Below are 15,296 nucleotides of genomic sequence, written 5' to 3'. Positions count from 1 at the left end.
AACCAGTTACCATGGTTTGGTTCTTTAATCTTGCAAGAAGAAATGCTGTTGCCTACAGAAATCAAGTTGTAAAATATATCCTTAGAGGAAAGAAAAAGTCCAAATCAGTAGCACACCTGGTCTAACAATCACAGCGAGACATTAAGCCATGATCTGCAAAAAGGGTGCTCTCAAGTCAAATTCTGTACAGACAGTCAAAGCTTATTGGAAACAACATTTAAGCTACTGGGAATATGGCCACCAAGGCCAACTATGTATTTTCAGAATTCTACCCAGCAATTTAGCCTTCTGCTACAGAGAAGCAAAAAGAACATTCAGTAATTATTATTTGGCATTGGCTGCAGCCTAAACCACTCCAAGTCAGGAATCTACGGTGCAACACTTGGATTCCTAACCAAGTCCAAGTTATGCTTCTGTTCTCTTATTTCTTGACCTTTGTGGATACATGGTTAAATACCCATTTGCAATCCACACAAACAGTTACAAGTCAGGACAGCAAAAAGACTAGAAGTGTCAGAGAGGATGAAAAGATTTTTGGAAGCTAGTTCAGATACGACTCCCTTCATTAGACCAACATCAATCATGTATTGAACACACTAGCAGAAAACAGGAACACGTGCTACCTAGGACAAAAACAGCAGCTAGACCCTTTTAGAAGGGCATTACATCTGAAAATAATTTTCATTCTTCCTGTACTAGACCCCACACATACCAAATGAGCTCATTCAGTTCTGATAATGTAGTATGCAGCATGTCAAAGGAGTAAAAAAGAATAGGAAAAAAACACAGTTTCAGTAGAAATATATTCCAAGGGTAGAGAAGACTAGAAGCAATTAGTATCAATAAACAGACTAATAGGTAAAAATACTGAAAAATATAGTATTTGGTATTTCATTGACCTTCTCCTTGTTATTTGATACATCTATCAATTTATTACACTCAAAAATTAAGAACTCTTCAGAGCAAGGACTGCCCTTATTGTATGCACACACACTGCATATAACAATGCAAAGCTCCGATTTCCATCAGAGTGGATCTTTACGTGATCCAATTGACAACTCATGTGTGAGATCCAGCCCACGCAGATCTTCCCCTTCAGCCTGCCACATATTCATTCAGGGAGAAGAAAAATTGCTGTTTAGGCAGCTTTTGTTTCCAGTTATCTGTGTATTCGTTTCGCCAACCAAACACTTACAGTCATCACTGCCTTTTCTACATCACCTCAGGAGAAAGGTGGTATTGCCTCCTTATGCATGCATGTCCAGACCAGGCTACAACATGAGCACATTAGTGGAGGGGTGGGATGACCAAAACACCAATCCAAATTCTGCAACTATGAGTGAAAACCCAATTCTTCACTATGGATCAGTCATTTAAGAGGCCACGTTGAAGAAGAGTCAAGGACTTAGCAAGGGATAAAGCTTTTCATATTTAGATGAACAATTTCCCCAGCAACAATTCAGAACATAAGCCTATGTTTGCCCAAGTAAAATAATAAGAAGGTATTTGCTTCAAGTTGTCTCCACCACAAAAGACATTGCTAATTAACGTACTGCACCAGTGCCGACATCTATAAGTTGATCTTTCACTACATCTTGACACTAATACAGCATTAAATCATTATATATGTAATAAAGAGGTCTACGTTTTTATATAAGCCACAGAAAGTGAATCATGGCCCTGAATTCTCACCTCCTGTTGTTCCCAGGGCTAGTCCTTCCAAATGTCATTAAAGACAAAGAGAAGTAGCAGCAAACCATTGCCAAATGAAAAAAATAGGTTGGCCTTGTCTCTCTCTATTCCTCAATGAAGTCCATACTTGCCAGCAACATACAATCTGTGGTATCGCTGGTTTCACTATTTGGCAGGTTACTTGTTGATAAATCAATAAGCAGATCCAACAGACATACAAATGCAAACCTATCAAATGGACAAGAAAAGTGAGACTGCTTTTGTGGGGTAACCCACAGTTATGCTAGGTTAGGTGCAATGTGAAACCACAGCCCATGCATCAAGGAAGACACGTAGCTGTAAGTCAAATTGCATATATTCTAGGCAGGTAACAATCCTCAAAAATGACAACATCCTAGCACCACCAACACAATTTTTCCTCCTTCACCAAGAGACGTATTGGGTTTACGGAGAGCAAGATGCAGCAGGAAAAAAAAAGCCTTCCCATTTTGATATCCTAAAATATGGGCCTTGTATTACTCTCAAACTGTATTTTGAACGCAGTGTTTCCTATAAAGTTAGATTATACTCAACCTGACTCCAAGTCAGCAAAGCAGCTTTAGAAATGTAACTGCAAGTGACTTCCAATGTAACCTGAAGCAAGGTTTGCACTGCATTTGCTTCAAGCAAGTCATTGTCCAGCCTATTGTTTGAGGACATCAGAAATGCAATTTGTACTTCAGAAGTAGTTTCTTGTAGTGCCTCTAGACATGGATCTGCAGGAAGAGAGTGGGTGATAATTAGGGACAGTTTGAAATACTGTTTATCTCCTACTAGAGAAGCCAGTATTTCAGGCCTCCAAGGATAAATGAAATTTCTTAATCAGACAGAAGACACTTCATTTTCAAGTATCAATCATGTAACAGAGAACCACAGAAATCAAAGAGCCAATTCACAACAGCAACAAGAAAACAAAATTACTAGAGATTTTAGAAGAGTTCTCATCAAAATCTGCACTTACAAAGACTCTCATGTTGCATCAGAACTTGTGTCACATCCCACCACAGGCAATTCAAAGACACTTTCATTGGCAAAACAAGCTCTGCAAGTGTTACCCACATGTAAGAGACAGCACGTGTCAGTTTCTCCCAGAAGTGGATTCAACATGTGAAGCATTTGTGTCCACAAAGATTTCAAGAGGGAAGGCTATGTCACATGGAATCCAGAGATAGACATGAAAATATTCCAAGGAATAATGTTTCATTTCTGGTAAGGTAAAGTGTTTTCTTGTTCTCTCCAATCCTCTTCTATATTTTACTTGCAAGATTTGAAGATTTCCTTCTCACTGTCTCCTTTCACTTCTCCTTCCCAGACATTTGCAGTTTTACTTACAAAGCTATCCTTGTATCCAACTCAAAGTTGCATGTGCCAGTTCAGTATTTGGTAAAAGCTTGACTTAGTTTTGCACATTTCATTTACTACTATCTGCCAGTACAATAACTAACCCTAGCTGGCTTCCATGTTTATACATTTTTTGTTTGTCAGTTTGTCAAGCAGAAGATTTTGGATTAAGTTATTCACTTCATTAGCCTCAAAAGGTTTGCCAAATCCCAGCTGCAAAGTTTTCATAGGAATGGACAGCATTTTCATTTAATTTCAGTTATGGTTTCTAGTACTTTTATGAGGCTTTTAGGTGGCTTTTGCTGTTTGGCTGAGAGAGCTGCAAAAACAAGTTTTGTTTTTTTTTTTTTTTTAATGGAAACAGCAACAATGGAAATCTTCCCAGTTCTACTCGACAGCTACACTACACAGATTTCATAAATGTAGTTGTGCCACGTCTTTTCAGATCTGAAAATCAAGAAATTAACTTCCATTTGGTTACAGTGTAAGAACATACAGAGTCCTGGAGTTCATGCTTGTAGAAGTTGAGTTTAATTTGCTACCAAATAGTATAGCAGGAAAATCCATGTATTGTATTTACAAGCCTCATCATTTAAGTAGTTCAAATGAGTCTTTACTTGCTAGGACCACCAAGTAACCAGCATCACCACATTGTCACAGAGCTTCTGCAAGCAAGGGCCCCTTAGGCTGGATAGTGCAGGACCTTGCCGCAAGCCCAGCTCAGTGCAGCCTTAGGCTGCTAAAGTTACAGTCCTTTCCCTCCCATGACCCTCTCCTCATTCTACTTATCTCTAAAGGGAACGGTGCCCAATAGCATATACCTTGAAGACTTTGGTACACAGACTGCAAGGTCAGAAAGGCTGGCTCTCAAGGTATATCGGGCCTCCTGTTGCACAATTCTGATGGCCCTCTTTTCTCACAACACATTAATAGGCAGTTTTAACATCCCAGCCACATTTATGTTAAGACCTTGAAATACAGGATGAAAACCATGCTGTTACAACATTGTTCAAGAAAAAGACCAAAACAACCCAGATAACGCATCACACCTTCCTGAGATTAACCTGCAGGACCAATGAACTGCAGTACATTAGCTAACAAATTTAGGTGTTTTGGCAGCTGTCCCAGTCACTTAATCAGAAGCCTGAGCTCAGAAGCTATTTTGCCTGAGTGAGTAACTCAAGATGTACACACCAAAGATGCCATTTCTGCCTCACTCCCTTCCTTGCTCGGAGGCTTCTCTCTGAGTGCTGTTTACTTTTATCCTACAGCTGATGGATGGCACATAGGTTGAATTCACCCCATATCTCCCATTAGCTCCATACTGTAAGCACATTAGATTTGTGTGTCTAATTAAGCTAAACATGTTTTTCTTTTAAGTGTTAAAATTAGGCAAGTGCCTGACACTCCTCCTCCCTGCCAGCTCGCTCAAAAATACCTGCAGCACAGAAAGTGGTCATGGGCCATTTTTCAAAAACTCATTATCTGACACTGGAGGAAGGAGAGAAGCTAAGTATTACTCATGACTTTGCTTCTCCAGCAGAACAACCAACAAAATGTTACTATACAATGTCACAGGAATTACTTATTGTTGGGCATTCCTTTTCAGTTTCAGTTTTCTAAAGAGCTGTGGGTAAAGAACAGACCATAACGAGTAAGAACGAAGCTTGGAAAAAAAATCCACAGATGATGACTGAAAAACGTAACTCTTGTTCTAGCCTGGAACTTGCATGGAGAGCAATAAAAGATTACAGTTTCTCATCTCCTACTTCACAGAAGGCAGGTCACAAACAAGAGAAATGTCAGAGAAACAATGAGTTTCTCTTGTGAGTAGGTGAGTAATTTCAAGGCAGAGAATTTGCAGTGGAAAATTGTAGAAGGCAGGTATCATCAAGGTTTTTCTTCCCTGTTAGGCAGGGGAGAAGCCTTTGAGTACTTGTAGCATAGAAATTAACAGATCTGATAAAGATGCAGAAACAGCACAACTGCCCTTCCAGAGGAGCTGAGACACAGGTAGAACATCCACCTGCTCCATGGATAATAGAACTCTGGGCCTGCAGGAAAAAGGAAAAAAAAAAAAAAGCCTAAAAATCTTCAGTTGTTTAAAGTAGTGCTGACTACAGGTCTGAATTCTTTCTTACGCTAAAATGCAGTGATCAAAAGCCAACATTGGGTACTGATTCATGGGCAATGACTGTCCAAACTGCGACAGCTGAGAAGGTTACCACCCTCCTCTCAGTAGAGACTTCTTAACCAGCCATGAATCAGCTGGTTGTGAGTCAACACTGACAAGTATAGGACAGAAGTGGGACCCAGGGACCCCGGACCACAAGGCCTAGTAAAGACAGAAAAAGGTAGTAACCTCACCAACCAGACCAATCAGCCCTTCCTTGTTTCCATATCAATGCCCAGGAAAGAAGTATTTTCACTAATGTAACCCTGCATGAATACAACTTGTCAATTCAAAATGTATTAAACCTACATCTGTTTGCAGGGCAACTACTCATCAAGAGTCTTGACCCTGTCGCCTACCTACCTTCTCCCACATTACACTAAGAGTTAGACATGGGCTATTTGAGAATTTGTGACATAAATGTGAGTACACTAGCATTCCTCTGTGTCTATCAGCATCCTTCCATGCTTCTTCACTGTTAAACATTCAGAACGGCAACCTCCCATCTGTTTCCCTTTCCCATGCCACCAAGTCTACAGTATTCTCTCAAAGCCAGACCTATTATGTTTTTCCTCATGCTAATAGGCACTATGCTGATCAAGGCCCTTTTCAAAAGGCAGCACAGATTAGGGGCATATCCTCAAGCTATAAGAAACACCTCAGGCTTTTCAAGAGTAACAGGCTCAAAAATCAGAGTGAGAAGAAAAAAAAATATCTGGGATTGTAGGAAAAAAACCCCAAACACTTCCTAATGTTATGCTCAGGATCTTAGGACAGAAACTGCAGACAGCAATCCTAAGAGTTCCCATTTTCCTCCTCTGCTCCCAGAATTGCAAAGAAAGGATTTGACTATTCAGCAGTTATGAAAATTTAGAACTAAAATTGGGTGGGAATACAAAGGAAAAAAAAAAAAAAAAAGGTGTGTCTTTAGTTTATTCTAATCCTAGATCCCATGAGACATGTTCTACTACAGTGAATGGCTGCACCTCAGGCAAGAACCTCTCCCCGACTCTACCAGCTGTCACCAAACCGAACGAACTGACAGAGCTGGAGATACAGGCTGAAGGAGCAGGGCGCATGTTTCCCTCTACCCTTCCTGCATAGTCACACAAGGCTTCTTCTGATCCTTCCAGAGAAGGAGGCTGGGAACATCACATGTCTATGTTGTAACTGTTCTCTGTAGTGAGTCACTCCTTCACAGAGGAATTCTTTCTGGGAGATGTAACCTCCTGCAGAAAAGGTGTCACTTTCTGTCACTAGTCCTGTTGCTTCTCCGTACCCAGACTTCTTTCCAAATCTAAAGTAATCTCCTAATCTCACTTTATGCCTTTTGTCAGGCAACCATTTCCAGCTTCCTGACTGCTCCTCAACTCCACTCTCCCATTTCATAACACTTTTCCAGACAGGATTGCTCTTCAAATATCCTCCCAGGCATCCCACTCAAAAACCCTTCTGGCTGTACACGTTCCCAAGCCTGATCTGTCCCACATTCCAGCGCTGCAGACAGCTCCATCACCACCTTTATCTCATGGGCTTACTATCTCAGCACTATCCCAGCATGTCTCCTTTCCTACCTCTCGCCCTCATTACGAAGCTCCCGATACTTCATAAGATCATCGCACCAAGACAGGAACTCTACTGACAAGGGTACCTAAAAAGTTTTCATATCCTCTTTTAAAGCATTACTAAAGTAATACTTTCCCTACTATGGCAATTAAATTCTGCTCAGCACTCTTGTTCACTTTTAAAACTTCTATGTTTTATACTACCTAATTAACAACTTTTTCTGCCATCAGATTTCATATAATTATTCCACTTGGATCTCCTGACATGGTTCTTCTGTTCCTCTGCCAGATCAAGTCCTTGGCTCACATTTCAAAATGCCTATCTTTGCTTCTGTTGGTATCTGTACTCTTGTATCCCCTTCCCATCTTCCCATGATTTACTCTAGTCTTAAATCTTCTTCCTCATCCTTATTTCCCCATTTACTGGCTTTTGTTAATATTCTTTGCCAACTCTTACTTCCAAAAATACTCTATCCTAGTTCTAAGAAGCGATTGGAATGAAAAACTTTCAGAAGCTTTTCCCATTAAACCAAAGCTGAAGGAAATTTAATTAGAAAGCTATGCTATTTTAATATTGGACCTTATCTATCCCACTAGAATTATCACATCCCTGATCCTTATCAGATGTCTAATTTAGACTACAAACCCTTCAGGCAAATGTAGCTTCTTCCTCCACGTAACACAGAGCAGCAGCACTTACACCAATCCTGAAGGTAAGACAAATACCTCAGAAATGCAAACAACTTGATTTTGCCAAGACCAGCTCCACTCCGCGCACTGGGACTTGGGTATGACGAGGGAAGTACTCACTCTTTGAAAACTCCAAAGGGAAGTATAGCTCCCTGAAAAAAAAAAAAAAAAAGAAAAAAAAAAAAAAAAAGAAAGAAAGAAAGAATGCCTGACATTGTCTCTGAAGAGAAGAGCTGGGTATAGACTGTACTGAAAAGGCTTTTCCGTGGTACCTCTAGTCACTTCCCGCCTCGAGTCCCAAAGCCATCACTTATCCCCTTCAGAACAGCAGGAGAGTCATTTCTTTTTTCTTCCCTCTCCAGAAGAAGTAGAGAAGAAATAAACCTCGAATGATAAATGATGCACCACCTTTGTGTGGCTGCCTCTTGGCCAGACGGGAAATTTTTCTCCCGAAGCCTTTTGTTTCCAGCTTTGATCCCAGCGTTGGATCCGCTCCGTTCAGCACTGCCTCGGCATGGAGGTGCAGGGAGTGCCTCCACAGGCCAAGTTCAAGCGGACTTCGAGTCACAGTCAGGTCTTCCATTAGCCACATCCCCTCCCCCTTCCAAACTGGAATCGTTCTTGAGGTTGAAAAGATCCCATTAAACATTTTCCAGAGGGCCTTACAGAGGACACATTATTTTGATGGATGCTGGGACTAAAGGAGGAGGATTTCTAAGTACAGGGAAATAATGGAGTTTGTTCTAATGGGTTTAAGAGATGCCCAGGGGCACCAAGTAAGTTCCTTCTCTGCAAATCAAAAACACAGAAGACCAGAAAATGGAGCCGAAGAACTAACCGCCAGGAAGCGGGGAAATCGGGCTCTATTTAACTGCTGCTCTTGGTTACAGCCAACTTCAGGCTGCTTGGAAAAACAGCACACACACACATCACTGGCACAAACTTTACAGGAGAAAACAAAGAGACAACAGGGGTCAAACTGGGGGTGGTAAGCAGGAGAAGGACGCGAGGCTGGGTCCCCACCCCCTACCAGAGAGTCGGATCAATTATCCCTGAATACTAACAAGATTTCTGATTAAAGAACTGCTGCTATGCAATAGAAACAGAAAGCTCCAGCAGGCGGGGGGGGCTGTCAGGCACTAACAAAGAGACACAGAAGACTCTGCCCTGCCAGGCACATGGAAGAAGTCACCACGCCGGTAGCCAGGAGAGGGGGCTCCTCCACCCAAAGTCACCACTACGTCCACATCTCACTGCTGGCCAACATCATTCTGGAAACGGAACTTCACTGGGACACAACGGAGCAGAGACGCAGGCACTACAACACACAACAGAGTTGGAAGCTCTGATGGATGCTTTGCTGGACAATAAATCTTGAAACACACTCATCACCACACTCCAGGGAACTGAATTCCATTCCCATCCTAACCCGTTCAGAGGACAGATCTGGTGCTATCATTGTGACTTCAGGGAGTTGCTATCGACATATGACAGCTCAAGAAACAAGAGCCTACACTGTCTTTGGTCATACGTTTTTCAGTAAAGCTGCAGTTTGCAGTATGAACATTTAATACACACACAATATTATCCGTTAATCTTAAATGTTGGTGGACCTGCTGACTGGTGGTTACATGCAGAAAAATCTAATGACCTCAGAAGAGCCTCATGAAAAACAGAAGCTTCTGTTATTACTTTCCACAACCCAAAGTTGTGCTAGCATGCCTCTAGCAGGATCCTTAATTGTAACTCATAGCATCAGCATCAGGCTTCTGACTGCCCTATCCTACTCAATCCTGTCATTTCTTTGATATGATGAGTTTTGGTCAGTTTTCAGCTTCCACAGTTCAGCAAGTCCACAACATCCAGTTGCACAAACTCTTAGGAAAACCTATTTTCTTGCCTTTGCATAGTGAGTGTCCTTTTGTCTGGGCTCAAAGCAGTTGAGGGAGTTCTGCTCCTCACAGCAACACTGACTGGAGCTCAAGAGTCTCTCAGACTAAGTACACAAGACGGAACACTTCAACACTTAACAGGCAGAAGCAAAAAAAAAGCGACTGGAAAGCTGAAAAACCTGAACATAAACTCACCCACAGGAGGACAGCAGCCAAATACTCCCAAGGTAACAGTCTCAGAGCAACCAGATACACAGAAAGAATAACCACAAGCCTTTGGTTTACAAGTCCCTGGATCCATAGTTACTGTTTTTATCTTCGGTACAAAGAGATGGAAATCTACAGGGAAGACGGTATGGAAAGATTCAAGAAGCATTACAGTGCCCAGTCTTCATGCAGCACAGACAACAAAATCTTACAAAAGAGTGTTGCCTAACGTAACAGCCATGTCAAAGAACAGCAGTGACTAAGATGCAAAAGCAAGAGCTGAACCATCAAGCTCATTAGGTTAATAGATGACAATTACAATTAGCGTTCTCTACTGTGATCTGTGTGAAATACAGACAACCAGCAAATACTGCATGCCAATCAATGGAGTGGGCTTGCTGCATGCCAGAGCTCCATCTCTGGATGTTAGATCAGGTGGAGCCAGACATTCCCAAAGGATGATGGTCAGCTTAACTCTGTGTGTGTATATATCACCTCCTTATGTGAAACCTGCTGAGAGAACATCACAAATAACTACGCTGGAAATAACAGAGAACTAAAGAAACGAATTGTCCACTTTCAGGGCGTGCATCTTTTGACAACACTTTACTTGTAATTCGCTTTTTCTGATGGAGAGTCAAGAAAATTTCTGCTGTTTGAAGAATTTTTTGGTCATCAGCGAAGGGAATGCAATTATTAAGAATGAGAAATAGGCAAAAATCCCAATTAGCACAGGAATTCTATTAAGGTGGAGGACATGCACGCACTTAATGCATTTTTAAAACCTTGACTGGTTTTCAAGAAAACATCTCTTTATTAACTTTTACAAGTGTTATGAAGCATATATTCCCTAGTGTTGCATTCTAGGGCAAATGGAGTTGGCCTTGGGCAAGACAATTTCCACTTCATTTCTCACATTTACAAAACAAGAATAATATTTGCCTATTTCACAAGAGCAAAGGAAAATTGAAGAGGGATATCAAACAGCAGATCATTTTCATAGAACAAATTTTTAAATTATTTGTTAATGTTAATTTCACCAGAATCACAGGGCTTTCAGAAGTTGAAGTGTAATCGCTTCTGTTTCTTTCCTGAGTTAATACACATCAAGAACTGCTTTCAGGTTTGAACTACAAACAGATGAATAATCTTCCTACACAACCATGTTTCATTTTGTAACAAACATACATATGGAGGAACATCTCCAAGTTTTCTGAAATTTTGTGGCCCACAAGAACAGAAAAGCTCTCCTCCAGATTCACAGGATGCTCTGGAAATGCAAATGTTTTATGTAAATGACCCTATTACTTTGGTTCCTGCATATACCTCCATATGAGGACGCAGGAAATGATTCTCTCTTGCAAAAAGCAATGCTAAAGTACAGAACTAAAAGCATTTGAACAAGAAGATAAAAGAATGTTTCATCTACACTAAATAAATGAAATGATAATGTTGACTTCATACTGAAAAGGATTGTTTCTTATGGTTTTCTACCATGGCTACCTTGTTTTAGTTATGTGGAATTGTTTTGAATCAACAAAAAGTAGCCATATAAAGAAAAACCCATACACAACCATAGAAAAACCCAACAATTTTCGTTCTCTTGCAGTATCTTATTTTTTGTTTTATAGGTAGGGAACCTTACTTGGCCTATTACTGCACCACTCTGAAAAAATGGTCAAGATAAATTCCATAATCATCATGAGATGAAAATATCATCCAATCTGATTGTCAGCAAACTCAAGTACTCTCAGAATAACCAGGAAACAGAGTTACTACCAGCTCTAAGCAGACACAAGGAATACAAGCATTTTGCATTTGGCTCAGAGCTGCAGAATCAGAAGTGGTGCCAACCGCAGGTAGAGGAGATCTTAACTCCCATGCAAACTATACTTCTACAAAGGCATCACATTAAGTCTGTGACTTGAATGTGTAGTCAAGATGTTCAGGGGGGTGAATTATTCTGGCATTATTCTTCTGGCAGAGCTCCAGGAGCTACAACATCAAGAACATCACCTAGACAGGTTCTGTGACATTCTGCGCCTCTGCTCCCACAGAGCATCAAACCTTCTAGCCCTCCTTCGTAACGATGAACTAGCAAAGCATGCCATTAACTCTCTCCCTCTACACCCGTTTTCATCCACGAGACACTTTTCCTAATGCTCACAATACTTGCAGATCTGCTTATTGTTCTGGCACAGATTTTTCCACTAACAGACGATCAAAGTTCAATCTTGCAGATTTGTTTGCTTTACCTGCACCTGCAGAGGTACAGCAGAAAACGACCAAGTACATTTCCTGTAATCTACCTGTTTGGCATTGTGAATTCTGTGCCTGTGGATGCTTTATGATAGTTAAGCTGTATACCAACCTCACAGGCACTTCTATGGAACGATGGAAATAAACCTCTGCAGATGCTAGCAGGTGGGAACTAGGAGCAGCAACTTGACATGAGTCCTGCATCTTCTCTGCCACCTCTATCCTGACACCTCCTTACCTTTTTCCTACATTCAAAGGAAAAAAATGTTGTTCAGGACTCGTGCCCTTACATTTCTTCCCAGAATGGAAAAAGATGCTCGCTTCTGGAAGAAGTCAGAGCATCCAACCTTAAACGCACGTTCACTTGACAAGACGATAGGGGAAAGGGCAGTGATGGGACAACAACTTGAAAGGGAGACAAAGTGCCATAAAAAGTGTTCTGAAGACATCAAGGCACAACCACCTATGAGCAAACCTGCACTTCACAAACAGACATCCCCCACGTGGCTGTTAACAGCCCAGACACATTAACTAGGAGCACCTGGGTAACAGCCAAAATAAAACACATCCAGATCTGCATCCATGCTAAGACCTGCACTTTAGATCCTTCTCACTCCAGACTGCAGTTAAGCATCTATGTGGCACTTAGGAACTTAAGAGCACTTTCGTTTCCAAAAAGCAGGTTTTCTGATACACAGGACTGCAGTCAGCCTCTCCAAGCTGCTTATGCACCTTCATCAAAACTGCCTGCAATTAAGTCTCTTGTTGGAAAAGAAATAATATTACTTGAAAGCCAAACCCCATGTGATTGTGCCCCAGAGGCAATACTTGTAGAACGATGGAGGTCAGCAGCGCTACTGCAAACGCTTCCTGTAATTTCAGAGAAGCATAAGAGGAAAAGGATGGGTGAAATTATACAGCAGCTGCTGGAAGATAGAGGGGAGGAAAGTGAGGTACACAGTTCCCCTCCCCCCAAAGCCTCCCAACTCTGTATAAGCAGTTCCAAGAAGCATTCAGATGCTTTCTCCATCGGGAGCACTTGTGAAATAAAATGCTAGCGCATGAGGAAGCAATCGCTTTCCAGTTGGTAGGGCAGCCATAAAGATAAGTTTTCACCGACGAGACTTCACGAAACTGCCGCCCCGCTCGCTAGGACTGCGGCCGATCCCTCCCCCGGCCCCGCCGCCTCTATTTTTGGTGCGCTCCAGCCCCGGCCGCGCAGCGCCGAGCGCAGCGGGAGCGCTCTCGGTGCCGGCCGACGCAGGTAGCCCGGGGCGCCGCCGCGGAGCCGGGCTGCGCCTTTAAGGGGCCCGGCGTGGCGGGTGCGCGGCCGCATTCCTGCTGCGGAGCGGCGGCTGTCCCGACACGCCGGGCACGGCAGCCTCCGAGGCAACCTGCGCGCCCGCCCCGGCCCGGCGCGCCGCTCGCCCCGCGGGAACAAAGCCCGCGCCCGACACCGCCGAACTTCCGCGGGGAGCAGCGGCCGCGTGGGGCGGCGGTACCCTCCGGCTCCGCCCGGCCGGGGCAGCGCCGCGCCCGGGGACCCCGTCCGGGCCGCCGCCGCCGGCTTCCCGCGAGGCGGGAGAAGGCGAGCGGTCCCGCGTCCGGCGGCGGGACGGGGCAGGGACAAAGCGCGGCGCCGGGCAAGGCTGCGGGGCGCGGGCAGGTGAGCGGCGCGAGGCGCTCCCGCGCGGGCGAGGCTCCCCGCGCCCAGCCGGGCGGGAGGCGCCGCGGCAGCCGCTTACCTCTGGCGCGGAGCAACGCTCCCAGCAGCAGCAGCAGCAGCCGCGGAGGCGCGGGCGAGAGGCAGCCCCCGCCGCGCCGCCTCATGGTGGCAGCGCCCCGGCCCCGCGCCCGGACCGCCCGCAACCGCCTCCCGAGCTCCTCCTGGGCGCTACGCCCCGGTCCCGCGTCCCGGGCGCCTCCGCCCGCTCTCTCGCTCGCTCCCTCCGCAGCAGCGGCGGCTCCGGGGTTGGGGGCTCGCTCCCCGCTCCGCCCGGCCCAGGCCCGGCCCCGGAGGAGGAGCCCCGCCGGGGCAGCCCCCGCCCCGCTCCCCCCCGGCGCCCGGGCGCTTCGCAAACTTTCCGCGCGGCGCGGGCGGCCTCGAGGCGGTGGCTGCGAGACCCGCGCCTTTCGCCGCCCCCGGGGTCGGCCCCTGCGGCGGGTCCCGCTCCCGGCGTCACCGCCCAGGAGCGTCGCTGCGAGCCGCCCGCCTCTCGCACGGCGATGGCTTCCCGACCTGCGCTATCGCAGAACCCCCAGTACCTGTCCCAGCCCCTTTTGCCACACGCCCCTCCGAAACCGAGAGCCTTCCTGCATCTCGTTCCCGAATTCTGTGCCCGATCGCACGTGCTGCTATCTTCGAGAGCGCTCTTACCTGCCGTTTATAGCAGATCTTCTGATGAAGGCTTTTCCTTTACAGCTGCGATGTCTGAGGACAGCTGATGGTGTAGGAATCTGTTACCCCCAAAAAGGGCTCAGCTCAGAGCCTACGTGAGTAGAAATTAACACTTCATCAGTCCTCTTACGTGCCTGCCGGTTTCTGCGTTACATTTAGAAGCAGACAGGCTCTCCCTGGCTGTTAAAGGCAGCTTTATGATCTTCTGTGGTAGGATTTGACGTTTTAATACACAGAGTTGGCAATGTGAGAAACCTTTGTTGAGTAATTAATCTCAGTTGCTTACAAAGTATTAATTTGGATGGATGGCTGATTCAGATACTCAAACTCTGGACCACAGGGGAAGATGGGAACTTTGTCAAATTGACACCAAAGGGGCAGCATTAGGAACGGTCTCATTTAAAGCCTTCACAAAGATGAATCCAGAGGAAACTACAATTATTCCTCTCCTTTAAAGAATCACAAGAGCAAGTAAACAGCACAGCGTGCGATGGAGACATTTCTGCCATTCCTGTTAATTAAGTGTAAAATAGTGAAGACAAAAGATATTTTTTAAAAATGTCAACAGAAAATTAAAGTGACAGCTCATTCTTAGTGAGCTCAAGCTAAAGAAAAAAATAATAATCCAAAACAGCTTTGGTGGGAAGAACTCCCAAGAACAAGAACACCATAAGAAGCAAACCAAGCATAAATTCACAATATACAGCCCCAAATCAGAGGGCAGGTCAGAGCGGAAGCCTCTCTTTTTTGTATGCTGAATCACTGCTTCAAGATGGGAACAGACCCATCCCATGCAATGAGTGTGACGGTACCTCCACCGTGGAGCTGAATCCTGCACATTTGATAGATAAAATGTACAAAATTGCCCAAGAGTTACAACTGGAAAAGATCGCCAAGAGCAAATGATTAAATGGAAAGATTAAAAAGCCTCTCTACACTAACTTGGATACAATGACACACCAAGCCACCAAGAGAATGAGCAATTAAACTAAGAGAAACAGCTCCAAGATGATTGAAGTGGAAGGTCTGGGTACAGAAGG

At 44.4% G+C, this 15,296-nt stretch overlaps 1 protein-coding gene across 3 annotated transcripts in view; it reads right to left on the bottom strand.

Moving 5' to 3' along the window:
* The window catches only part of LRP4 (LDL receptor related protein 4), a 79,656-nt gene extending 65,794 nt beyond the window's left edge, over positions 1 to 13,862 (bottom strand). For all 3 annotated transcript variants that reach the window (XM_052694772.1, XM_052694773.1, XM_052694774.1), the window contains exon 1: positions 13,604 to 13,862. In XM_052694772.1, the coding sequence (XP_052550732.1) occupies positions 13,604 to 13,688 (85 nt within the window). In that variant the 5' untranslated portion in view covers positions 13,689 to 13,862. The remainder of the gene's footprint in view (positions 1 to 13,603) is intronic.
* Between the last annotated feature and the right edge of the window lie 1,434 nt (positions 13,863 to 15,296).

The sequence above is a fragment of the Tympanuchus pallidicinctus genome, unplaced genomic scaffold, assembly GCF_026119805.1.
Source record: "Tympanuchus pallidicinctus isolate F22 unplaced genomic scaffold, pur_lepc_1.0 scaffold3, whole genome shotgun sequence".
Lineage (NCBI taxonomy): Eukaryota > Metazoa > Chordata > Aves > Galliformes > Phasianidae > Tympanuchus > Tympanuchus pallidicinctus.
This window is presented reverse-complemented; position numbering and strand designations above follow the sequence as displayed.